At 48.8% G+C, this 27519-nt stretch overlaps 2 protein-coding genes across 2 annotated transcripts; both read right to left on the bottom strand.

Moving 5' to 3' along the window:
- Positions 1–9626: 9626 nt before the first annotated feature.
- Positions 9627–24842, bottom strand: LOC137839207 (uncharacterized). Its single transcript, XM_068648332.1, has 2 exons — positions 24034–24842; positions 9627–11970 (listed from the first exon to the last, which is right to left on the bottom strand). Exons 1-2 carry the CDS (start codon positions 24840–24842, stop codon positions 9627–9629), a joined length of 3153 nt encoding a protein of 1050 aa, XP_068504433.1.
- Positions 24843–26525: 1683 nt separating this feature from the next.
- LOC137839206 (uncharacterized) lies at positions 26526–27203 on the bottom strand. Its single transcript, XM_068648331.1, has one exon. It carries the CDS (start codon positions 27201–27203, stop codon positions 26526–26528), a length of 678 nt encoding a protein of 225 aa, XP_068504432.1.
- Positions 27204–27519: the final 316 nt, after the last annotated feature.

Here is a 27519-nt window from a genome sequence, read left to right as displayed (position 1 = left end):
TTATAAAATATTATTATTTTTGTTCCCGCCAGTTGACCTAAACGTCTTTGTGCACCTCTAATAACTTCACGTCCGAGAGCCCTCCGTTCCTACGTCCATTTCCTCCGATGGAATCACCTGAAAACAAAGAGACAAAGGGCGCCCTCGCGGCAGTTTGCACTTCAACGCTCAAGTCAAACTCTCGGGCAATGAAACACCAAAACTCTTAACTCTGAAAGCACTGTGTGTGTGTTCTCTCTCTCTCTGTTGCTTCTCTTAGAAATGCGTAATGCGTACTAACAAAAAACGTACCTTGTTATGTTTGTTGTTTCCCCTTATATACCTTTCAGTGTCTCTACCCCTCTTGCTAACTGTGACTTAAGCATACTGTAGGCGCGCCTTAACGACACTATCACCCAGTCTTAGGGCCATCTCACTGCGTAAGGCTACCCTACCGAAGCGCGTCTGACGCAGGATGACCACTTGGGTGCCAACTCATGCACCCAATCTATGGGGTCATCCGCCCTGGGCGCCCCTTGCCCAAATCACGTGCCATGCATGCAGATCACCCCTGGGACGTGACCCATACGAGTCGTCTCTTTCCCAGTGGCTCTTTGGTGGTGGTGCGTACTACAGTGATCCCTACACCCCATGCACGGGTCCCTCGTGAACTGGGCCTCTCCTTACTGGTAACTGGGGTGTGGCTTGGAAACCACCTTTTTCGGTCCATCTTTACTGTTGGGGTGCCGAGGCCTGAGGCCTCCACGCCCTGCCTCGATGCCGCACCCTCCTCGACTCCCCTTATCCGTGAGCCTAACGAGACTCCACCCTGTCCTGCTGAACCTCCCAGTGGACCCAGCCTTCGGGGCCCCACCTGGTGTCTAGACGTCGGACACCGGGGCTAGCCGTTCTTACCTGGGGAGGGGGCGTCTCGAAGGAATCCGTTAACCCCTGCCCAGGGACTAAGCGCCCAGATTTTAACTTTACTATACGTACCTTCCAAACCTGACGCCTACGCCTGAAGAGTGTGTTCCCGCCACTCCCTTTGGGGTGTCTATCCGTCCAAGTTGGTTCGTTCGCTTGGTGCCCACGCCCAGAGGAGATATCCCCGTCCCTCCTGCTGAGGTGTCTACACACCGCTGGGGCGAGTTCGTTTCTTAATGAACCACGCCCTTTCCTTTTAGCGTTTCTTTACACTGCGAGAAAAGGAAAGATGAGACAATGCATTCTTGAACTTCTTTTTTACTTGGGTGACCTCATTAAAAAACCCCCGAGAGGGAAAAAGAGTGTCCCCTTTAAAACTGTGTACTACATAGTGTTTTTAACTGAAATAAAACTTTAAATTGGCTGCGTTCCAGCTACGTGGAATGCGGCCTCCTTCCAGAGTCTCAAGCTTGTACGAACCGTTCCCCTTAGCCTCGGTTACCCTAAAGGGTCCGGTCCACTTGTGATGGAAACCAAGTAGAGGATGCTCAAGCCCATGAAGCCCAAGCCCAACAAGGGGCCCAAGCCCAACAAGGGGTCCAAGCCCAAAGAATTACTAGGAGCATGGCAAGAGCTTTGGGACAAGAGTATAATAAGATGGCTCTTCTTATTTCTTTTATAGAATAGGGGTGCAGATGTAATAAATAGGTGTAAGTAGTAAGGGAGGTTAGGGGGGAGTGTAGATAGGAGTTAGGAGGTGCCAAACTAGGAAGGAAAGTCACACTTCCTTCATTGTGTAGTTGGCGCCGAATTCCATCAGCATTTGTGTCTCATTTAGCTTGCATTTTCAGCACCTCATAGGCTATAAATAAGGTGCTTCTCTTTGTATTTTTCAGATTGGAATTTGATAGTAGAGAGACTATACTCAAATTTGGAGAGAAATTGTGAGTCTTGAGTCTTCTTCTTCCTTTGCCTTATCTTGAGAGCAATGGTGAGCTTCAAGTGGCGGCACTCCATCACTTATCTTGGATCAAGGAACCAAGTGGCGTGAAGTGGTCTTCCAATTCTCAAAATCCAGCAAGCTTCTTCTATAAGTGTTCTTCTTCCTTTTCTTCAATTTCCATTCGGTAGCTTAATTTCCTAGTGTTTTTCTTCATGTTCTACCGTTTACATTTCTGTTTCCAGCTTGGTTTCCATTTATTCTATTCGGTTCAGTAGCTTTTCTTTTCATTGTTGTTCGGTTTATCTTCCTTGTTCTTCATATTTGTTGTTTGATTCCATTTGACAATATATGGACTTCCATATGAGTCTTGGTTGGTGCTAAGTCTTGGTGAGTTCTTGAATTAGAACATTGATCCAATTCTAAAGTAAAGTGCCTTTGCAAAACCAGCTCAAGTTGCTCCTAAGAATGTCAAAGAATCATGTATTCTTGTTGTTACATGCACATCATGTGGTATCTAGAGTCTAGGCTTGTTTTTGCTTAAATTTTGAGTTGTTTTGCACTTTACATTTCAAGAGCTCTTTAATTCAAGTTGTTTACCATTCTGTTTTAGGATTTATTTTGAGTTTTCTTGCTGTTTTCTTTTGTTACACCATGTGTTTGTGAAAAGGGTTCTAACACTCAATGTTCATATGAGTATGGCTGCTCTTTTGGAATGGCATTCTCCTTCCTAGAGCTGACCTTAAGCTTCCTTTCACTTGTTGTTATATCTTGTTATATGTCTTTTAATTTTGTAATCATGTCAAGTTTTGTCTTAGTCATGTTATTCCATAATTGTCATTACTTCTAGTAGTACTTTTATTGCTTTAATTGTTTCTTGCTTTGGTTTACTTTCTGTTTTTGAGTTTATTGCTTGATTCTTTGTGAATTTTCATTTTTAGATTTGAGTTCATGCTTGTATTCTCATTCTATACAAGTTCCTTTACATACTTTCCATTATGTCTTTGTTAGTTCATCCTACTGTTTTTCATTCCTAAATAGGCTCCTCTGTTTTCTTACAAACGTGCTACTGTTTTCAATTTACTGCAATTAATTGGCTCATAGGAAATTTGTGAAAATTTGGATTTACATACTTCAAAGTGTTAAAAAAGCATAGAAAAAAGAATTACTCAAAAATTCCAAGTACACAAAAAATGATAAATAAAATATGGAAAGTGTACAATACTGCCGAAAAGAATACGGTAATTGGGCAGCAAATTTGAAAAATTTATTTCTCTCAATTGGCTTACTGTTTTTACCTCATTCCAGTGCCATTTTTGAGTTAAGACATTGAAGTTTCTGTGGTTAATTTTTCACATTCCAGTTCGCTTTCAATCGTTACAGTTAAATCTGTAAACATAGCACAGTTTGCATTTTAAGAAATTTTTTTTTTCCAGTAGCTGTTTTCTTTTTTCTTCAATCTACTCTAGCACTTTTCTTTAGGACTCTTTTTGTGTGCCTTCTTTCTTCATTGAGTTCCTTATTTTTCTTGATTGTCTTTCATTCATATTCTTTCTAGTTTGTCATACATTGCTCTCTGTTTTTGGTTTAGCTTTTATTGTTTACACCTTTTCTTGCTTGTCTTTTTGTTCTTCTTAAAGTTGTGTGGAGACTTGTTCTTAAGTAAGTTGGTTTGTTGTGACATATTTCACTTAAAGCTACTCCATTCCACAAGCAAGGCTTGGTTGAGGACAGAATATTTTCTTGGAGTGGTTTGAGTGCTTTCTTGGGCATTTTCCAGCAACCTATATCTCACTGTTTTTATTTGTCTAACAAGTTTCTTTCACTGTTTTGTTTTCTGTTTTTGTGTATTTTCTGCTCATGGCTCATTTTTCTAGTGGAGAGTCCTCCAAACCGTGCTCCCCACAAAAGGCAGCCCTTTATGAAGACTTAAAGAATGCCAAACAATCCAATGCTCACTATCTTGAGGTGATAAGGAAGATGGAAGCACGACTCCAAAGTTTGGAGTTAAACCGAGAAGAAATGCATCAAAATCGTGAGAGAAGAACTCCTCCTCCTATTCGGCATTCTTCAAGGCACTCCCATTCTTCTCATGGTTATTATGAAGACAATCCAAGGCCAAGACATCATCACCATGAAGAGAGGCGCCAACATGTGGCTGGCCCTTGTTCTCCTAATGTAAAACTTCCTAATTTTAGTGGTGAAAGTGATCCCAATGTATACTTAGGATGGGAGGCTAAGGTTGACCAAATTTTTGATGTAAATGGGGTTAGGGATGAGCATAGGGTTAAGTTAGCTTCTTTAGAATTTTTGGACTATGCCATGCAATGGTGGCATCAATACCTCATGGACATTGACCTACACAAGAGGCCGCCCGTGGTCTCTTGGAACGATTTGAAAGCATGTTTACGCGCTAGATTCGTACCACCACACTTTAGGAAAGACCTTATGTTGAAACTCCAACGGTTTCATCAAGGCGCGCTAAGTGTGGATGATTACTTTAAACAACTAGACACGCTTTTAATTCGAGTTAATATGGATGAGAGTAATGAAGCTAAGATAGCTAGGTTTGTGAGTGGCCTTCGAAGGGACATACAAGACGTGGTAGAGTTACAAGAATATTCTTCTTTGGAAAATGTGGTGCACCTTGCTAACAAAATTGAAAATCAACTTGCAAGGAAAAATGCTTTCAAAAATTCTTCTAAGGATAACTACTACCACTCTTTTTGGAAAAATAAAAATAACTCTTTTTCAAATATCCCTTCTAAGGACTCTACTTTCAAACCTAGAGAGTCTAAACCTTCCACTTCCAATTCTAGGCCTAAATCACCACCTAAATCGTCTAGTAAGAAGTATTTTAAATGCTTAAGCTATGGACATATTGCTTCTAATTGCCCTTCTAAACGAGCTATGTATATGCATGATGGGGTAGATAGTAGTGAGCATGGGTCCGAATCTTCTAGACATTCCTCACCTTCTAGATCCCCAAGTGAGAGTGAAAGTGAAAGCCCACATGAGGGTGACCTATTAGTAATAAGACGCATGCTTGGACAAGTTTTAAAACCTTTTGATGAAACTCAAAGAGAAAATATATTTCATTCAAGGTGTCTTATTAGTGATAGAGTATGCTCTTTGATTGTGGATGGGGGGAGTTGTGCGAATGTGGCAAGCACAAGAATGGTAGACAAACTTGGATTGCCTACCATCTCTCATGCCAAGCCCTACAAGTTACAATGGTTGAGTGAGGTGGGTGAGATAGTGGTGAACAAACAAGTCCTCATTACATTTTCCATTGGCAAATATAAAGATGAGGTCTTGTGTGATGTTGTTCCAATGGAAGCTACTCATATACTTTTAGGTAGGCCATGGCAATTTGATAGAAAAAAATTTCATGATGGCTTTACCAACAAAATTTCTTTTAACTTCCATGGACACAAAGTCATTCTTAAGTCTCTCTCTCCAAAGGAAGTACATGAGGACCAAATCAAAATGAGAGAAAAGAGAGAGAAAGAAAAAGATATAAAAAAATTCCAAGAGAAGCCTTCTCATATCTTCCCAACAAGTTAAAAAGGTAATAATTACTCACAAGCCTATTTTTTTAGCTATTCCTAGACCTAGTGAATATGAGTCGGCTATGGATAGTCCCACATGTTTGGACCATTTGGTAAAGGAATATGAAGATGTGTTTCAAGATCCTCCTAAAGGCTTACCATCTCTAAGAGGGATTGAACACCAAATAGACTTCATGCCCGGGGTTTCTTTACCAAATCGCCCTGCATATAGGACCAATCCCCAAGAGACCAAAGAAATTCAAAGACAAGTGGAGGATTTATTAGCTAAGGGGTGGGTACAAGATAGCATGAGCCCATGTGCTATGCCTGTCATACTTGTCCCTAAAAAGGATGGGACACGAAGGATGTGTACGGATTGTCGCGCTATAAATAACATCACCATCAAATATAGGCATCCCATTCCTAGGTTAGATGACTTGTTGGATGAATTACATGGGTCTAAAATATTTTCCAAAATTGATCTTAAGAGTGGTTACAATCAAATTCGAATTAAACATGGTGATAAATGGAAAACCGCTTTTAAGACCAAATTGGTTTATATGAGTGGTTGGTCATGCCTTTTGGCTTGACTAATGCTCCTAGTACCTTCATGCAACTCATGCATCATGTTTTAAGAGCATTCATTGGCAAGTTTGTTGTGGTTTACTTTGATGATATTCTTATATATAGCTTGTCTTTAGAAGATCATGAGTCACATGTTAGACAAGTTTTAGAAACCCTTAGGAAGGAGAAATTGTATGCTAATCATGCTAAATGTTTCTTTGCATTAGATCATATAGACTTCCTAGGGTTTATGGTTAGTCATAAAGGGGTGCATGTAGATCAAACAAAAGTTGCAGCAATTCAACATTGGCCTACACCCACCAATGTCAATGAAGTACGAAGTTTTCATGGACTTGCTAGTTTTTATAGGCGGTTTGTGAAAGACTTTAGTACAATTGCCGCACCTTTAAATGCCATAGTAAAGAAGGATGTGGTTTTTAAGTGGGGACAAGAGCAAGAAAACGCTTTTCAAACTTTGAAAGATAAATTAACTAAAGCCCCCATTCTAGCCCTTCCTAACTTTGCTAAGACATTTGAAATAGAGTGTGATGCCTCTAATATAGGCATTGGGGCCGTCCTCCTTTAAGAAGGACACCCCATAGTTTATTTTAGTGAGAAACTCAAAGGGAGTCATCTCAATTACTCCACTTATGATAAAGAACTTTATGCTCTTGTTAGAGCTTTGCAAAATTGGCAACATTATCTTTTTCCAAAGGAATTTGTGATCCATAGTGATCATGAGTCCCTTAAATATTTGAAAAGCCAAAGCAAGCTTAATAAGAGACATGCTAAGTGGGTGGAGTTTATTGAGCAATTTTCTTATGTGATCAAACATAAATAAGGTAAAATTAATGTGGTTGCCGATGCTCTTTCAAGAAGATATACCTTGTTAAATGTTTTGAATGTTCAATATTTAGGCTTTGATCACATCAAGGAACTTTATCATGATGACTTAGATTTCTCTCTAATCTATCAAGAGTGTTCCAAGGGAGGTCACAAAGACTTTTTCTTACATAATGGTTTTCTTTTCAAAGGAAAAAGACTTTGTGTTCCCCAAGGATCCATAAGACAATCTCTTGTTAGAGAGGCTCATGAGGGTGGGCTTATGGGACATTTTGGGGTAGCTGAGACCTTAGAAACATTGCATGAACATTTCTTTTGGCCTCACATGCGCAAATCCGTACATACCTTCTGTGATAGATGTATAGCATGTAGGAAGGCTAAATCTAAGGTCCAACCCCATGGTTTATATACCCCTCTTCCTATCCCTACAATGCCTTGGGTGGATATTTCTATGGATTTTATCTTAGGACTACCCAAGACATCGAAGGGTAAGGATTCCATCTTTGTGGTAGTGGACCGTTTTTCTAAAATGGCTCATTTTATTCCTTGCCACAAAGTGGATGATGCATGCCATATTGCAAATCTCTTCTTCAAGGAAGTTGTTCATTTGCATGGACTTCCTAGAAGTATAGTATCCGATAGGGATTCTAAGTTCTTAAGTCACTTTTGGAGGACCTTATGGGGGAAACTTGGCACAAAACTTCTATTTTCTACTACTTGCCACCCCCAAACTGATGGTCAAACCGAAGTGGTTAATAGAACTTTGGGTCAATTATTGAGATGCTTTATTTCCGGGAATCCAAGGGCTTGGGAGGATTTACTACCTCATACTGAATTTGCTTATAATAGGGTAGTAAATTCCACCACTAACCATTCTCCTTTTGAGGTTGTTTATGGGTTTAATCCCCTCACACCTCTAGATCTTCTTCCCATTCCTGTACTTGATGAGGTTCTATGCAATGACGGTTTTGAAAAGGCTTCTTTTATTAAAGATTTGCATAACCGCATCAAGTTACAAATTGAGAAGAAAGTTGGTAAGTATGCTGACACTGCCAACCAAAGGAGAAAGGCATTAATCTTTGAGCCTGGTGATTGGGTTTGGCTTCACTTGAGAAATGATAGATTTCCTTCTCTAAGGAAGTCCAAACTTATGCCTCGTGGTGATGGCCCTTTCCAAGTCATCAAGAGGATTAATGATAATGCCTATGAGTTAGATATGCCCTATACTTATCTTGGTAGTAATTCTTTCAATATTACTGATCTCACTCCTTTTGCTGCAGGTTTCCCAAATTCGTGGACGAATTCTCTCCAACCCGGGGAGTATGATGGAAACCAAGTAGAGGATGCTCAAGCCCATGAAGCCCAAGCCCAACAAGGGGCCCAAGCCCAACAAGGGGTCCAAGCCCAACAAGGGGTCCAAGCCCAAAGAATTACTAGGAGCATGGCAAGAGCATTGGGACAAGAATATAATAAGATGGCTCTTCTTATTTCTTTTATAGAATAGGGGTGCGGATGTAATAAATAGGTGTAAGTAGTAAGGGAGGTTAGGGGGGAGTGTAGATAGGAGTTAGGAGGTGCCAAACTAGGAAGGAAAGTCACACTTCCTTCATTGTGTAGTTGGTGCCGAATTCCATCAGCATTTGTGTCTCATTTAGCTTGCATTTTCAGCACCTCATAGGCTATAAATAAGGTGCTTCTCTTTGTATTTTTTAGATTGGAATTTGATAGTAGAGAGACTATACTCAAATTTGGAGAGAAATTGTGAGTCTTGAGTCTTCTTCTTCCTTTGCCTTATCTTGAGAGCAATGGTGAGCTTCAAGTGGCGACACTCCATCACTTATCTTGGATCAAGGAACCAAGTGGCGTGAAGTGGTCTTCCAATTCTCAAAATCCAGCAAGCTTCTTCAATAAGTGTTCTTCTTCCTTTTCTTCAATTTCCATTCGGTAGCTTAATTTCCTAGTGTTTTTCTTCATGTTCTACCGTTTACATTTCTGTTTCCAGCTTGGTTTCCATTTATTCTATTCGGTTCAGTAGCTTTTCTTTTCATTGCTGTTCGGTTTATCTTCCTTGTTCTTTATATTTGTTGTTTGATTCCATTTGACAATATATGAACTTCCATATGAGTCTTGGTTGGTGCTAAGTCTTAGTGAGTTCTTGAATTAGAACATTGATCCAATTCTAAAGTAAAGTGCCTTTGCAAAACCAGCTCAAGTTGCTCCTAAGAATGTCAAAGAATCATGTATTCTTGTTGTTACATTCACATCAACTTGGGAGACAACTTGTTCTCCAACTCATATGGATGAGCCTTTCGCATAACCAGGTTAGCTACTTGGAACTGCCGCGGCTTCACCTTAGAACTGTACTGATGTTCTACCCTTCTTTTCACAGCTTCAGCCTTTATTCTCGCCTCTTCTCTGGCCTCTAGGTTCACCCTTCTTTCCTCGTTGGACTCCTCTGCCACAAAGCTTTGGAAACGGGGCGAGCTCTCATGAATCTCTACTGGGATCATGGCGTCAGACCCGTACACTAGGCTGAACGACGTCTCCATGGTGGAAGATTGAGGCGTGGTGTGGTAGGCCCACACGATCCTTGGTACTTCTTCTGCCCACGCTCCTTTAGCTTTCTCAAGTCTTTGCTTCAACCCCCTCAACAAAATTCTGTTCGCGGACTCCACCTGTCCGTTCGTCTGGGGGTGTTCGACAGATGCGAACACTTGCTTGATGCCTACTTCTGAGCACAACTTACCCATTTGCAGGCTGGCAAACTGGGTGCCATTATCTGAGATGAGACGCCTCGGCACACCGAAGCGGCACACAATATTCTTTCACACAAAGTGTTGTACCTTATGTGCATCGATCTGCGCCACTGGCTCTGCTTCTACCCACTTCGTGAAGTACTCGATGGCGACTATCAAGTACTTCATCTGCCTTATCGCCAAAGGGAAAGGCCCCAGAATGTCGATTCCCCATGTGTGGAAAGGCCACGGGCTATACATCGACCTCAACTCTTCTGGAGGCGCCTTGTGCCAGTCAACGTGCATCTGACACTGCTTGCAGCGCTGGGCATACCTCACGCAATCCTCCCTTACTGACGGCCAGTAAAACCCTGCACGGATCACCTTGGATGCCAATGATCTCCCCCCTACGTGGCTTCCACAGATCCCTTCGTGGAGTTCCGACATTATCTTCGTGCACTCGTCGCCGCTCACACATGTCAGAATCAGGTGCGTGAACCCGTGCCTGAATAGCGCTTCATCGATGAGAGTGTACCTTGCGGAGTTTCTCTTTATCCTCTTGCCCTCTCCCGGCTCCGCTGGGAGAATCCTATCTGCAATGTATCGCCTATAAGGCGTCATCCATGTATCCCCTTCTTCCAAGGCGTACACCTGCACACGACCCTCCTCTTCGGGCGAGGCCGCATAAACGCTGACGCCGGGGACCCTCGCCATGTCTTGAATTAAAGACTGATGACTCCTCGGCTTTCCTCTCGTCGTGCTGATATGAAGGACATCCACCCTATTATCTGCCACAAACTTTCGCAGCGTCTTGAGGGTTTCCTGGATGACTGTCCTCTGCCTTCCCCCCTTGCCTGAGTTGGCCAGCTTGGCGAGCAGGTCAGCACGGGCATTTTGCTCTCTCGAGACATGCACCAGCTCAAACGCAGCGAAAGCTCCCTTCAACACTTGGACGTACCTCAGATACACAGCCATTTGCGGGTCCTTTACTTGATACTCCCCGGTCACCTGCCTCGTGACCAGCTGTGAGTCACTCTTCGCCAGGAGGCTTTGCGCACCCATCTCTTTGGCTAAGAGCATTCCAGCAATCAAAGCTTCGTACTCAGCCTGGTTATTGCTTGCCTTGAAGGCGAAACGTAGGGCTTGCTCAATCAACACCCCGTTGGGCCCTTCCAAGACTATCCCGGCGCCGCTTCCCTGTTGATTGGAGGATCCATCTATTGAAAGCATCCACTGTGAACCTAGCTCCACTTCCTGGGTGACGCCTCCCGGTGTGAGCTCTGCAACGAAGTCTGCATAAACTTGTCCCTTGATGGATCCTCTGGGCTCGTACACTATATCGAACTCTGACAGCTCCACTGCCCAGCGAAGCATCCTCCCAGCGACATCTGGCTTCTGCAATACCTTTTGAATGGGGAGGTCCGTCATCACCACCACCGTAAAGCTATGAAAATAGTGACGGAGCCTCCGGGCTGAGAACACCACTGCCAACGCCGCCTTCTCCAACAACTGGTATCTCGTCTCCGGGCCTTGCAAGGCCTTGCTCACGAAGTAAATAGGCCTCTGTACCTGATCTTGCTCTTGAACCAGCACAAAGCTGATGGCCCACTCCGTTACCACAAAATACAAGCGGAGGGGCTCGCCTGCCCGTGGTTTGCACAGCACAAGAGGCGTCGCCAAGTACTCCTTCAGCCTGAGGAAAGCTGTTTCACATTCTTCTGTCCACACGAAACGGCTGTTCCTTTTCAGGCACTGAAAATATGGGTGGCCTTTATCTCCACCAGCTGATACGAACCTTGACAACGCCGCCATGCGCCTCGTCAACTGCTGCACTTCCTTTATCGAGGCTGGGATTCGCATGGCGATGATTGCCGCACACTTGTCGCGGTTCGCCTCTATCCCCCGCTCAGTGAGCATGAACCCCAAGAACTTTCCCGCCTCGACCCCAAAAACGCACTTCTCCGGGTTCAGCTTGAGGCGGTACTTAGCTATTGTGGCGAACAGCTCCTCCAGGTCAGCTGTGTGTCGCCCTCTTTCTTGGGAGGTCACCACCATGTCATCAACATAGGCCTGCACGTTTCTTCCCAGCATAGGTGCGAGGACCCTATCCATCAGTCTCTGGTAGGTGGTGCCTGCATTCTTCAGCCCAAACGGCATGACCTTGTAGCAGTAGCTACACGTCTCGGTCATGAATGCCGTTTTGCTTTCATCACGTGGATGCATCTTGATCCGATTGTACCCCGAAAATGCATCCAAGAAACTAAGCATCTTGCAACCCGAGGCGCTGTCCACCAACGCGTTGATGCTGGGCAATGGATACGAATCTTTGGGGCACGCCTTGTTCAAATCTGTGAAATCGATGCATATTCTCCACTTTCCATTCACCTTCTTCACTAAGACGACATTGGCCAGCCACTCAGGGTATTGGATCTCCCTGATGTGCCCAACACTCAACAGTTTCTTCGTTTCTTCCTACACGACGAAGCGCCTCTCCTCGTTGAACTTCCTTCTCCTCTGTCGTTCAGGACGGACCTTGGGGTCCATGGTGAGATGGTGGCATAAAAAATCTGGGTCGATGCCTGGCATATCCAAGGTGGACCATGCAAATGCGTCTAGGTGGCGCGAGATTACCGCCGCCACCTCATCCTGCTCTTCCTGGCTCAGTAATCGTCCCAACTTGAATACCTTACCACCAATCTGCCTCTCGACCACATTGTCTACCGGCTGGGGTCGCCTATCTCGCACGCTCTCTGCATGAGACTCGCTTCTATGGCCTTCTCTCCTAGGCGTCGCCTCACGGTTACTTTAGGCGAGGCCTCCTCTGATACTTCCTCCATGGGTGAGGACTCCTCGGGTACTTCTTCCATGGGCGAGGCCTCCCCCTGTGCTTCTTCTAAGGGTGTGGCGTCCCCGGGTGTTTCCTCCGCGGGTACAGCCTCTGCCTCCATAGGCGTATCCGAAACGGCCGGGCGTTCCATCACCATGACCACTCCCCTTTTCGTTTTTATGCTATTCTTGTAGCACTTCCGGGCCTCCTCCTGGTCTGACTTGATCACGATCACCCGGCCACTAAGATTTGGCAACTTCATCTTCATGTGGCGTGTGGAGGCCACTGCCCTTAGCCTATTCAGCGCAGGCCTTCCCAACAAAATGTTGTAAGCTGAGTTGGCATTCACGACTAAGTATCGAATGCTCTCGGTACGTGACGCCGTTCCATCCGTAAACGTCGTCCTTAGCTCCAGGTAGCCACGTACCTCCACTTAGTCCCCTGCGAACCCATACAAACATCCTGTGTATGGCCTCAGCAGGTCAGGGGACAACTGCAGCTTGTTGAAAGTGGACCAGAACATGACATCTGCGAAACTGCCCTGGTCCATGAGAACTCGGTGCACCTTTCTCCCAGCGGTGACGACTGAAATGACCACATGGTCATTACCATGTGGGACGACATCGCGCAGGTCAGTCTTCGTGAACACAAGGTTTGACTCCCACGGGTCATCCAACCCTTCCTCAGCTATGGAATTAACTGACCTCACATACCTCTTGCGTTGAGAGGCAGTGGGCCATCCTCCTGAGAAGCCACCAGAGATGGTGTGCACTTCTCCATGGATCGACATCTCATGCGCCTGATCCTCCTCTGGCACCGTCAGGGCCGCGACCGTAGAAGACCCGACCAGATAATCCTTCAGAAAATCGTTCTTCACCAGCTCATCTGTTCCGTCCGGTTGACCGGGACGTCTTCGTGCGCGACCTCAACCGTCAGCTAGGGACTCCTTCCCACTGGTTGCCTGTGGATTCCTGCAAAAAAGAGGACAAAAAGGCGCCCTAGCGGCCGTGTGCACTCCGACGCTCAAGTCAGCCAGCAAGAAACACCAAAAACTGTCCACCTACGTGTCTGAGCACCGCGTATGGTACTCTGAAGGTGGTAAAAGAACTGTGTATATGTGTGTGTTGTCTCCTTCAGGCAAAAATATTCCCCAGTCACTTGTACGTAACCTTGAAGCACGAGCAAGCAACTAGAGAGTTCTCTGGTAAATTTGCCGAAAGTTCCAACCCTTTTTCCAACATTCTCCGCGCTATTTAAACTACCCAAGCATTTAAAGCGCCTTAAAGCGCTTTTAATCACAAACGTAACGCACTCATTAAAGCGCTTAATTAGAAAACGTAGCGCATTTAAGACGTTGAAACGCTCGGGAGCCATTATAGTACCTGAATGCTCGAAAGGGAAACTGTATCGAATAACTTTTAATTACCTGGCACCTGACTAAAGGGTGTTTCTATTCTGGCATGGCTGTCGTACACGTGGAGGGCCTCACGACGCCATGACCCCATCCGGGGACGCTTCTGCCCATCTGGGGACGTTTCTACGTGTGAGTCCTCCTGCTGAGAGTGCTACTGCGCTAGGGGTGACTTTTTGGGTGCCAACTCATGCCCCCAAGTATCTAGTCACTTACTTTGAGAGCGTATCTGCCTTCCTTTTGTACTCTGCACCCGGTTGCCCTGGGCGTGACTTTCCTCTTGAGTCGTATCTGCCCCACGGGCGTCTCTGGGGCGGCAGGAGCACTTCACGAGTCAGGCTGCCCTTCACTGGTACTATTACTATGGCCTTGAAGCCACCTTTTCCTTCTCTTTATCGCTGCCCCGTGCTATTGGGACCTGAGGCCTTCCCATGGCGTCGCTCCCTCCATGGTCTTTCCTACCCATGGGTATCGGGGAACCACACCGTGATTGCCTTACTTTAGCACTGTTTGATCTGGCGACGCCCTGGTTGGGCGACGCCTTCACCTAGGCGACGCCTTGCCTTGGCGACGCTTCCTCTTGTCGTCTCTCCACCCAGGCGACGCCTTGCGTTGACTTTGACCTTGACTTAGTCAACGCCCGGATACGGGACGGTACACAAGCCCCCCAGTCTTAAGCCGAAGACTTGTCTTCAGCGTCAAGACTAAAGCCTCGCCCGCGCCGTCCACGTGCCATCCGGATGACGTGTCATTTTCTGCTGACTCAGCAATTCTTCGAATTACTGACGTGACATTTTCTGAACCACAGGGGTATTCTTAATGACTGATTGGACATCCCCTGAAATGAGGATGATAATACCTTTTGGGCTACCCGCACTCTTGTTACTGATTTGGGGCGTTCGCATGATTCCCTTTATGTCTTTGCCATATACGATTCTGCTTGTGCGATCTCATTCTCATCTTTTACCTTCGCGCGCTTCGATCATTTTATCTGTGTTATGCCCATTTCTTTCACTTCGTTGGGCGGCTTTGTATGACCGAGAAAGGTCGCGTGCCAACCCTCACGCCCGTGGAGAGGCTCACCTAGTGACGCCGTATCGTCCACGAGGTATTTCTAACACCGAAACGGTTCTCTCCCTGATTCTTAGCCCCCGGCGCCCACGCCTAAGGAGAGGCCTGCTACAGCAGTGCCGTATCGTCCCCGGGTGTCTAAAACGTCGAGTGCTTTGGGGGGGGTTCGTTCCCTCTATGGTCTTTCCTTCCCATAGGTATCGGGGAACACCCTGCCAGTAATTCGCTGGTGTTTGGCGATCTTATCTCCTTCCACAGTCTTTCCTACCCGTGGGTATCGGGGAAATAATGCCAGCAACTAACTCTGCTTCCTTCACTTTCGTCTCCCTCCACAGTCTTTCCTACCTGTGGGTATCGGGGAGGCGACGCCAGTTGGTATTTGGGTTGGCGACGCCCGTGACGTCTCACACTGGCGTTGCCCTTCACGTCCTTCCGGGCGACGCCTCGGGCGTTACCTTTACTTCGACATTGACTTTGATTCTTGCCTTGGTCGATGCCTGATGACAGCGAAGAGCTCAAGGCTTTGTCTGTGCCATCCACGTGGCGCTTCTTGTATAGCTGATGGAACGTTCCGTCATTCGACTTGATGCACGTGGCGCTGCTTGTATGGTTGATGGGGCATCCAGTCATTCCATTAAGTTCTGACTCCTGCTGTACCCCTGACTCACTTTCGACGGCGCATCGTACCACTGGATATTCTGCTGATACGACGTTTTCTGATTTGAGCCAGTGGCGCCAGCGTCATCCTTTCATCTTCTGCCACGTGTATCAATCGTGCGGTGCATCCATTCGCGTCGTTTGACGCTCTACCCGCTTTATTTAACTCTTCAAACTCTGGAACTATCTTCATAATTTTCTCACTCTTCATAACCTACTTGCGTTCTTTCTTCTTGCACCCTTCCTTCTTACACCCTTTCTTCTCTGACGGAGGGTTGTTCCAGCCTTCGCTTCCCTCGCTCAACTCTTGCATTTCTGGCAGTTCTGATCTTGTTAAAGAATGTCGTCTCACGCTGCTTCCTCCAGGGTTCGCCCCAAAGACTTGTACCCTTGGGCTTCGAATGAACTTCTTGATGAGTGTTCATGCTTACTCTCTACCAGGGCCATACGGGAGCACAAAGGGGAGTCATGTTCTTATGACCACCGGGCCTTCGCGAGGAGGCATGATGACGACATCGCTGTGCTCCCTTGCACTCTGGGGGAGCCAGTGTGTGGAGACGAATGGGCCAACGACGGGGTCCCTTTCTTTTACTTTTACCAGGTGGTGTTCAAGACCATCAGGGTGCGCTTACCCTTCTCCTGGTTCGAGAAGGAACTGCTGACGGAGATCAACGTTGCTCCGGCCCAGTTATACCCCAACAGCTGGGCCTTTGTCAAAGCCTTCGATGTTCTCTTCGAGTTTTTGGGTTGTGCACCCTCGGTTGACCTCTTTCTTCACTTCTTTGAGGTGAAGAGGCAGAGACACAACCTCTGGGTAACTCTCAGCAATGTACCCAGAAGAGTTCTCTTCACACCCTTTCAAAGCTCGTTCACGGGGTGGAAAGACCGGTTCTTCAAGATCTGCCGTACTGATCTTGTTACATACTTTCAAAGCTCGTACTGGGTGAGAGAGGAAAAGGTCCTCAAAGCCAAACCCCTCAAGAATCTGGCTCCAAGTGATCAAATAGCTTGCCGGATTCTTGCTGAGGCGGGAGGTTTTGACTCTGCTACGGTGATCAGCCTGGAGTTCAACGCTGGGACTCTTGAGAAGTACATATGTAAGAACCACTGCCTTAGGAAACTCGGCCTTCGTTACTTTCTAACTGTGCCTGTCTTTCTTCATGGTGTCTCTAACACGTCTTTTCCCCTGGTGCAGGTTCGAAACTAAACCAAGAAAAGAGGACACGACTTACTCGAGCGTTGCGGGCTGGAAAAGGGGCTTCGCCTTCCTCCAGTGATGACTCTGATGAGCGCTGAGAAATGGCTTGTTCGTGTTTTTGCATGATTTGTAGCGTTTGCTCCGTTTGTGCTGCTCCCATTGTATTGAACATTGCTTGTAACAACAACTTTTCAATGTCATACTTGATTTTTGTAACACTACTTCACTTTGCATATGCTTCATGTACTGCACGCTTTCCTTTCGTCTCGTTCTTCCAACGATGCATGTCTTCACTTGGGCGACGCCTGCTCAGGGCAACGCCCTTATCTGGGTGGCGCCTTCTTTCTGGGCGACGCCATGACCTAGGCGACGCCTTCTTTCTTGGCGACGCCATGGCCTAGGCGGCGCATCACATAATCTTCAAACAAGGAAAGATAAAGGCTGAAAACCAAGGCACTTCTTTTTCTCAAACTGGTTTTTCCTTTTATTAGGGTGACCTCATTAAAAAACCGCCGAGAGGGAAAAAGAGCGTCCCCTTCAACTAAATTGTTACATACTGCTTACATAAGTCAACTGAAATAAAATTTTAAGTTGGCTGCATTCCAACTGCGCGGGATGGGCCCTCCATCTAAAGTCTCCAGGTTGTACGAACCGTTGCCCTTAGCCTCAGTAACTCTGAAGGGCCCGGTCCACTTGGGAGACAGCTTATTCTCCAACTCGTATGGGTGAGCTTTCCTCATCACTAGGTCGCCAACCTGAAACTGTCGCGGCTTTACCTTAGAGCTATATTGCCGCTCTACTCTTCTCTTCGTCGCTTCAGCTTTTATTCTGGCTTCTTCCCTGGCTTCTTCTAGCAGATCCAGGTTTACCCGCCTCTCTTCATTGGACTCCTCCACCACAAAGTTTTGAAAACGTGGTGAGCTTTCATGTATTTCTACTGGAATCATCGCGTCCGACCCGTACACCAAACTGAAGGGCGTCTCCATAGTAGAGGATTGGGGCGTGGTGTGATATGCCCATACAATCCTTGGCACCTCTTCCCCCCACGCCCCTTTGGCTTTCTCTAACCTTCTTTTTAACCCCCTTAGCAGAACTCTGTTTGTCGACTCTACTTGTCCATTGGTCTGGGGGTGTTCAACCGACGCGAACACTTGTTTGATTCCTACTTCAGCACACAGATTTCTCAACTGCTGACTGGCAAACTGGGTCCCGTTGTCAGATATCAGGCGCCTAGGTACGCCAAAGCGACACACAATGTTTCTCCACACGAAATGCTGTACCTTATGCGCAGTGATCTGTGCCACGGGCTCTGCCTCTATCCACTTAGTGAAGTATTCGATGGCGACGATCAGATACTTCATCTGCCTGATTGCCAGTGGGAAAGGGCCCAGGATGTCAATTCCCCATGTATGGAAAGGCCACGGGCTGTATAAGGACCGCAACTCTTCTGGCGGCGCCTTGTGCCAATCGGCGTGCTTTTGGCATTGCTTACACCGCTGGGCGTGCCGTGCGCAATCCTCTTTCACTGTTGGTCAGAAGAAACCTGCGCGTACTACCTTGGAGGCTAAGGATCTTCCCCCTACATGGCTTCCGCAGATGCCTTCGTGTAGCTCCGCCATTATCCTGGTGCACTCATCGCCACTGACGCATGTTAGGATAGGGTGAGTGAAGCCGTGCCTGAACAGCACCCCATCCACCAAAGTATATCTTGCGGCATTTCTTTTGACTTTTTTACCCTCTTCAGGGTCCACTGGGAGAGCCCCATCTGCCAGGTATCGCTTATAAGGCGTCATCCAGGTGTCTCCCTTGGACAAAACACATACCTGCATCTGCTCTTCCTCAGGCACACCCGCGAACATGCTGATGCGGGGCGCCCTCTGCGTATCTTGGGTCAAAGAGGAATGACTCCTCGGCCTTCCCCTTGATGTATAAATCTGGAGGACATCCACCCTGTTGTCTTCCACGAAACGACGCGGAGCTTTGAGAGTCTCCTGGATCACTGTCCTCTGTCTACCCCCTTGCCTGAGCTGGCCAGCTTTGCGAGCAGGTCAGCTCTGGCATTCTGCTCCCTCGGGACGTGTATCAACTCAAGAGCGTTGAACGCCCCCTTCAACAACTGGACGTATTTTAGATATGCCGCCATCTGTGGGTCCTTCGCCTGGAACTCACTCGACACCTACCCCGTAATCAACTGAGAGTCGCTCTTCACCAGGAGGTTCTGTGCGCCCATCTCCTTGGCCAAGAGCATTCCTACTATCAGGGCTTCATATTCTGCCTGATTTTTACTTGCCTTGAAGGCGAAACGCAAGGCCTGCTCAATCAGTATGCCGTCGGGTCCCTACAAGACTATTCCTGCACCGCTCCCTTGTTGGTTTGAAGAGCCATCAACCGAGAGCAGCCACTGCGAACTCGCTTCCACCTCTTGCTCACCTCCGGGAAAAAGTTCTGCTACAAAATCTGTGTACACCTGCCCTTTGATGGATCCTCTAGGCTCGTACTGGATGTCGAATTCTGACAGTTCCACTGCCCAGCGTACCATTCTTCCTGCCACATCGGGTTTCTGCAGCACTTTCTGTATAGGGAGATTGGTCATCACCACCACCGTAAAACTATGGAAGTAATGACGGAGCCTCCTAGCAGAGAACACTACCGCCAGCGCCGCCTTCTCTAGTGCTTGGTACCTCGTCTCAGCCCCCTGTAAGGCCTTGCTTACGAAGTAGATGGGCTTCTGATTCTGGTCCTGCTCTTGGACCAACACAGAACTGATGGCCCGTCCGTTACAGTAAAATACAACCGGAGGGGCACGCCCGTTACCGGCTTGCAGAGGACCGGTGGCGTCGCCAGGTACTCCTTCAGCTTAATGAAAGCCGCTTCGCATTCATCAGTCCATGCAAAGTGACTGTTTCTCTTGAGGCACTGGAAGTACGGGTGCCCCTTTTCTCCTCCGGCGGAAACAAACCTCGAGAGCGCCGCCATCCGCCCTGTCAACTGTTGCACCTCCTTTACCGATGTCGGGCTCCGCATGGCGATAATAGCCGCACATTTGTCGGGGTTCGCCTCTATCCCCCTCTCGGTGAGCAAAAAACCCAAGAACTTACCGGCCTCTACCCCGAAAACACACTTCTCGGGGTTCAACTTGAGGCGGTACTTGGATATTGTGTGGAACAACTCCTCCAGGTCTGCCATGTGCTGCACCCTATTTTGCGACGCCACCACCATGTCGTCTACATAAGCGTACACATTCCTCCCAAGCATTGGCGCCAGGACCTTGTCCATTAGCCTCTGGTACGTGGCGCCCGCATTTTTCAGCCCGGAGGGCATCACCTTATAGCAGTAACTGCATGTCTCAGTCATGAATGCAGTCTTGCTCTCGTCTCTTGGGTGCATCTTGATTTGGTTGTACCCTGAAAAGGCGTCCAGGAAACTTAGCACCTTGCTGCCGGACGCACTGTCTACTAAGGCGTCGATGCTGGGCAGCGGATACGAGTCCTTTGGGCATGCCTTGTTCAGGTCCGTGAAGTCAACACACATCCTCCACTTTCCGTTCGCCTTTTTCACCAAGACGACGTTGGCGAGCCACTCAGGGTACTGAATCTCCTTGATGTGGCCAGCGCTCAGCAGCTTCTGCGTTTCGTCTTTCACCACCTGTTGTCGTTCCTCATTGAACTTTCTCCTTCTCTGACGCACGGGGCGGACCGTGGCGTCCATGCTGAGGTGGTGACACAGGAAATCGGGGTCGATGCCTGGCATGTCCGAGGCGGACCATGCGAAGGCGTCCAGGTGGCGCGAAATCACTTCTGCCACCCCCTCCTGTTCTTCTGGGCTTAGTGAACTTCCTAACTTGAAAGTCTTACCGCCAATCTCCCTTTCTACGGCACTAGCCGCAGGCTGCTCCCTGCTATTATCTTCGACAGGCGCCGCCTCTTCCATGGGCGTCGCCTCTTCCACGGGCGCCGTGTTGTCAGGGCCTCACTCCGTTTGCACATCTGCTTCGGGCATCGCCCTCTCCGCTATGACCTCTTCAGGCATCAGCCCAGCGGGCGTCGCCTCAATCATCGTCGCGTCCACGCTCGGCGGACGTTCATAACCATGAATACGCCTCTCTTCGTTTTCAGGCTGTTTTCATAGCATTTCCTCGCCTCCTCCTGGTCTGACCTGATGACTATCACCCGGCCACTGAGGTCCGGCAGCTTCATCTTCATGTGACGGGTGGAGGACACCGCGCTCAGACGGTTTAACGCCGGTCTGCCCAGCAAAATATTGTAGGCAGAATTAGCGTTCACGACGAGGTACCGGATGCTCTCGGTACGGGAGGCCTCTCCGTCTGTGAACGTAGTCCTCAACTCCAGGTACCCCCGGACTTCTACCTGGTTATCCCCGAACCCATACAAACATCCCGTATAGGGACTCAGCAGATCGGGGGACAACCGTAACTTATTAAAGGTCGACAGAAACATGACGTCTGCCGAGCTTCCTTGATCAACAAGCACTCTATGGACCTTCCTTCCAGCTGTGACGACTGAGATGACAACGGGGTCGTTGTCGTGGGGTACCACATCTCGGAGGTCTCTTCTTGTGAACACAATATCTGACTCCCAAGGCTCCCCCGAGAGCCTCTCTTCGATTGAATTCACCCCCCTCGCGTATTTCTTCCGCTGGGAGGCGGTGGGTCCTCCGCCGGAAAAACCTCCAGCAATGGTGTGGACCTCGCCAAGCACTGGCATCTCGTGTGCTGGCTCATATGCCGGCGGCGGCAAGGTGGCGGTCGTTGTGGAATCTGCGACATAATCTTTCAAAAACCCAGTCCTCACCAGCTCATCTAGCTGGTAGCCCAACGACAGGCAATTATCAATTTGGTGCTCGAAAGCCTCGTGGAATTCGCACCAAGAGTCTTTACGGGGCCCTAACACCTTGTCGGTCTTCGCCGGTCGCCTCAGCCTCTCAGCTATGTTGGGCACGACGATCAAATCCTTCAACTCAACCATGAAGTTGTACCTCGCCGGTCTTGCTCTTTCTCTGGCGGGGCGTTCGCCTTCTGCTAGGCCCCGGGGCTGGGGCTTTCTGGCCTCGTAGGGGCGTCTCGCCTCTGGCTTCTTTCTCCCCGTCATGGTCTCATTGACTCTAACGGGTTGAACTCGCGCCGGTCCCCTCGGGCGTGAGGGCACGACGCTGGTGCGCTTCACACATACCTCCCCTTCCGAAGCAATATGCTCTACCGCCCTGCGCCGTAATTCAGCGAAAGTCCTAGGGCGATTGCGGATAATGGATTCTCCGAAGGGGCCGGGGCACACGCCTTTCACAAATGCGTACACGATCATAGGCTCCTCTGTTGTGCCAACCTTCACGACCTGGGCCCCGAAGCGATTGATATACTCCTTCAGGGTCTCCCCCTGATACTGCTTCACGTCGAACAGGTCGTAGGAGACCGGCGGCGGGGCCTTGTTGGCTAAGTACTGTTCTCGGAACAATCGCGACAATTGGCGGAAAGATGTGATATGACCTTCTGGGAGGCTAATGAACCAGTCCATAGCCATCCCGGTCAGGGTGCTCATGAAGAGCTTGCACTTGGCAGCATCAGAACCGCCTATCAGGACCATCTGCGTGTGAAATGCAGCCAGGTGCGTCTCTGGGTCCTCCATCCCGGTGAAGATCACCTTGGGTCCCGCGAACGTGTTCGGGATCGCTGCGTCTAGGATCTCCTGTGAGAAAGGAGTGGAAAACTCCCTTGGTGGGGAATGGTTCTCCATCTCGTCATGCCCAGGCCGCCTCCTATCGTTTCTCAGGCCCTGGCGCAACTCCTCATTCACACGGTGGAGCTCTTCGTTCCGCTCATGCGAGGCGTCAAGGTCTGCCTGCATGCGTTCCTGCTCCATTTTCGAATCCGCCATGTCCTGCTGCAGCCCCCTCATTATTTCCAGGACCTGCTGCATGGATAGGTCTGCTGGGGCTGCGCGTGCTGCTCTTCGTCTGGTGGGGGCCATTGTCACTCCAACCTCCTTCAGCGCTACTGTAACCTGGTAGATTTTCTCGAACTTGTGATGGGGCTGATGTTTTATATCGACCCCACGGTGGGCGCCAAATGTTCCGTCCGGTTGACCGGGACGTCTTCGTGTGCGACCTCAACCGTCAGCTAGGGACTCCTTCCCACTGGTTGCCTATGGATTCCTGCAAAAAAGAGGACAAAAAGGCGCCCTAGCGGCCGTGTGCACTCCGACGCTCAAGTCAGCCAGCAAGAAACACCAAAAACTGTCCACCTACGTGTCTGAGCACCGCGTATGGTACTCTGAAGGTGGTAAAAGAACTGTGTATATGTGTGTGTTGTCTCCTTCAGGCAAAAATATTCCCCAGTCACTTGTACGTAACCTTGAAGCACGAGCAAGCAACTAGAGAGTTCTCTGGTAAATTTGCCGAAAGTTCCAACCCTTTTTCCAACATTCTCCGCGCTATTTAAACTACCCAAGCATTTAAAGCGCCTTAAAGCGCTTTTAATCACAAACGTAACGCACTCATTAAAGCGCTTAATTAGAAAACGTAGCGCATTTAAGACATTGAAACGCTCGGGAGCCATTATAGTACCTGAATGCTCGAAAGGGAAACTGTATCGAATAACTTTTAATTACCTGGCACCTGACTAAAGGGTGTTTCTATTCTGGCATGGCTGTCGTACACGTGGAGGGCCTCACGACGCCATGACCCCATCCGGGGACGCTTCTGCTCATCTGGGGACGTTTCTACGTGTGAGTCCTCCTGCTGAGAGTGCTACTGCGCTAGGGGTGACTTTTTGGGTGCCAACTCATGCCCCCAAGTATCTAGTCACTTACTTTGAGAGCGTATCTGCCTTCCTTTTGTACTCTGCACCCGGTTGCCCTGGGCGTGACTTTCCTCTTGAGTCGTATCTGCCCCACAGGCGTCTCTGGGGCGGCAGGAGCACTTCACGAGTCAGGCTGCCCTTTACTGGTACTATTACTATGGCCTTGAAGCCACCTTTTCCTTCTCTTTATCGCTGCCCCGTGCTATTGGGACCTGAGGCCTTCCCACGGCGTCGCTCCCTCCATGGTCTTTCCTACCCATGGGTATCGGGGAACCACACCGTGATTGCCTTACTTTAGCACTGTTTGATCTGGCGACGCCCTGGTTGGGCGACGCCTTCACCTAGGCGACGCCTTGCCTTGGCGACGCTTCCTCTTGTCGTCTCTCCACCCAGGCGACGCCTTGCGTTGACTTTGACCTTGACTTAGTCAACGCCCGGATACGGGACGGTACATCATCCAACTGATGGCCCAGAGCCAAGCAGTTGTTGATGTGATTCCCAAACGCCTGGTGGAACTCGCACCACGAGTCTTTGTGAGGTCCCAGCTCTTTGTCAGTCTTCACTGGTGGCCTCAGTCTGTCTGCTATGTTAGGCACGGCGAGGAGATCCTTCAACTCTACCACGAAATTGTGCCTTAACGGCCTATTCCCCTCCCTCACCGGCCTATTCCCCTCTGCTCGACCCCTAGCCTGGGGCCTCCTCGCCTCGTATGGGCGCTTCCTGTCTTGACTCTTCCTCCCCGTCGCGGCCTCGTTGACCCTAGCAGGTTGTGCACGCGACGACGCTCTTGGGCGTGCGGATGCAACACTTGTGCGCTTCTCGCATACCTCGCCCTCAGTGGCGATGTGTTCCATAGCACGACGCCTAATCTCAGCAAAGGTTCGGGGGCGGCTTCGGATGATTGACTCACAAAATGGTCCAGGGCACATCCCCTTCCTGAACGCATATACAATCATCGGCTCCTCCGTAGTGCCAACCTTCACCACTTGCGCCCCGAAGCGGTTGATGTATTCTTTCAAGGTTTCGCCTTGATACTGCTTTACGTTGAACAAATCATACGATACCGGTGGCGGAGCCCAGTTTGCTATGTACTGTTCACGAAACAGTTGTGAGAGCTGTGCGAAAGAAGTGATGTGGCCGTTTAGAAGGCTGACAAACCAGTCCATGGCCATTCTAGTCAACGTGCTCATGAAGAGCTTGCATCTTACGGCGTCGGAGCCGCCTACCAGCATCATCTGCGTGTGGAACGCAGTGAGATGTGCCTCGAGATCCTCCATTCCTTTGAAAGTCACCTTAGGACCTACGAACGTGTGAGGGATCACCGCCTCCATGATCGACTACGAGAACGGTGTGGAGAACTCCCTCAGTGGAGTGAAGCACTCACGATCATCTGCATCACGTAGCCCTAAGCTGTTGCGCAACCCGCGACGCAGCTCCTCATTCGTACGGCATAACTCCTCATTTCTCGCCTGAGACGTCGCGAGGTCCGCCTGCATGCGCTCCTGCTCTACCTTCGATATGGCCATAGCCTTCTGAAGGCCCTGCATGATCTCCATGACCTGCTGCATGGTCATATCATCACTCTCAGCGCGCGTCGAACTTTGCCTGGTTGTCCTCATTTTCCGCGGTTTCTTGGAAATCTTCAAACTGTTACGGTGGTTCTTGACAACTCTTCCGGTGAAAACGAACAGTATTGCGAACGAATGGTAGAAACTTCAAGAAAACGAAGAACAAACGGTTGGAACTGATCAAAACCGAAGAAAACGGTGGAAACTGAGCTGGACTGACGAAACAATCAGCGAAAACTGAGCTGAACCGAAAAACAATCGGTGAAAACAGAGCAAACCGTGAATGAAACACGAACAACGGTGGATCTTGGAAAATTCTTGGAAAACTATCTCGAAAAACTGCGACTGAACCTCTGAACACTTGCGGTGGGACTTGATGTTTTAGATCGGCCCCACGGTGGGCGCCAAATGTTCCTGCCGGTTGACCGAAAAGTTCTTCGTGCGTAGCTGCGACTCGCGTAACAAGGACACTTGCGTCTTGGTTCCAGATCTTCACGCTACTCCGTCGTGAGTACCTAAAACAGAGAGAACAAAGGGCAACCTCGCGGCCGTTTGCACTCCGACGATCAAGTCAGCAAGCAGAAAACACCAAACACCTTCGTATCGGAGCACCGTAACTGAATGCTCTGAAAGCGCGTAACTGAATTGTAACTAACTTCTCTCTCTTTCCAATCACTCGTGCGTACAGTGAGTAAGCGAGAAAATGATTAGAGTGTGTGACAAATGCGTAAAGCGTACCTCACTAAGCTTTCAAATAAGCTTATATACCTTGGGTTTCAGTACTTACTGCCATGTGGCCTTTCTGACTTAATTGCAACTCCACGTGGAAGGCCTTACGACGCTGTAACCCAACTTAGAGAAATCCCAACGTGTAAGTCTTCCTTCCTTGAAGTGCATCTGGCGCAAGAGGTGACTACCTGGGTGCCAACTCATGCGCCCCAGGTTCTCGCCACTTGCCCTGGGAGTGTATCAACCTTCCTCTCGTACCATGCACATGGATTACCCTTGGGCGTGGCCTTCTCCCGGGTCGTATCTATCCCAGGGATTCTCCAGAGGTGTCGTGGGTACTTCACGAGCCAGGTTACTCCCTACTGGTACTGGGGATATGGCCTTGAAGCCACCTTTCTCTTTCCCTTGTTACTGTTCTGAGGTACCGGGGCCCGAGGCCTCCTCGTCCGTACCGTGGCCTCTCGCTGGGACGCCCCCTCCACAGTCTTCCCTACTCGTGGGTATCAGAGGGTGTCACCATCTGAACCGAAACATACTCTCAGGATAGCGGGCCGTGCCTTTAGGATGGGAGGCGCTTTAACCTGCCGACGCCCAAACCTGGCGACGCTCATACCTGGCGACGCCCATACTTGGCGACACCCAAAGTGGTCAACACGCTGACTTTCCTCCTTGGGGCCCCCTTGGTGGGTCCCACCATATGTTTGACTTTGACCTTGGTCAACGCCCGGGGACGGTCAGTACAGCTGCAATGTGAGCCGCCGCACGACGCCTAATCTCAGTGAAAGTTTTGGGGCGGCTCCTGATAAGTGATTCACTGAAAGGCACGGGACAAATCCCCTTCCTAAATGCGTGAATCATGATCGTCTCGTCCTTGGTGTTGACCTTCACCACCTGCGCCCCAAAACGGTTAATAAACTCCTTCAGCGACTCACCCTGATACTGCCTCACGTCAAAGTAATCGTAAGAATTGGGTGGGGGAGCGCGATTCGCAATATACTGCTCCCTGAACAATTTCGACAACTGCGCGAACGAGGTCACGTGGCCGTCTGGAAGGCTGATGAACCAGTGCATCGCCGTCCCTACCAACGTGCTCATGAACAACTTGCACCTTACAGCATCAGAACCACCAACCAACATCATCTGTGTATGGAAAGCTGTGAGATGAGCCTCTGGATCCTCCATCCCGGTGAACGTGGCTTTCTGCCCTACGAACGTACCTGGTATCACATCATCCATAATCGTCTCCGAAAAAGGCATGGGAAAATCCCTGGGAGGTGTAGTGCATTCTTGTTCCTCTGCTTCACGATTCCCTGCTTGGTTTCGCAAACTGCGCCGCAGCTCCTCATTGGTGCGGTGCAACTCCTCATTTCTTGCTTGCGATGCTGCCAGATCCATCTGGATACGCTCCTAGTAAGCTCTTGACGTTGCCATCGCTTCCTAGAGGCCTTGCATCATCTCCATAACCCGTTGCAGGGTCAAACCCTCACTTCTGCCTGGTGCAGTAGAGCTTTGCCTTGTATTCCTCATTCTTGATCGATTATTGATGAATCTTGATGAACTTCTTGATGAATATTTATGAACCTCTTAATGAATCTTTATGAACTTCTTGATGAATCTTTATGAAATTTTTGTGGTTGGGATAAACATTTTAGATCGTGCCTCACAGTGGGCGCCAAATGTTCCCGCTAGTTGACCTAAACGTCTTTGTGCA

Source organism: Phaseolus vulgaris, chromosome 3, assembly GCF_000499845.2.
Source record: "Phaseolus vulgaris cultivar G19833 chromosome 3, P. vulgaris v2.0, whole genome shotgun sequence".
NCBI lineage: Eukaryota > Viridiplantae > Streptophyta > Magnoliopsida > Fabales > Fabaceae > Phaseolus > Phaseolus vulgaris.
Note: the sequence above shows the minus strand (reverse complement) of the source record. Positions and strands in the feature narration are given on the sequence as shown.

Excerpts from the sequence above, each read along its gene's own strand:
- LOC137839207 (XM_068648332.1), bottom strand. The coding sequence starts at position 24,842 with ATGGAGGCGGTGATCCCTCACACGTTCGTAGGTCCTAAGGTGACTTTC. Across the intron at positions 11,971-24,033 it reads GGACCTCACAAAGACTCGTG|GGAGATCCAATACCCTGAGT; the intron begins GTGCGAGTTCCA and ends TGGGCACATCAG.
- LOC137839206 (XM_068648331.1), bottom strand. The coding sequence starts at position 27,203 with ATGGATCTGGCAGCATCGCAAGCAAGAAATGAGGAGTTGCACCGCACC.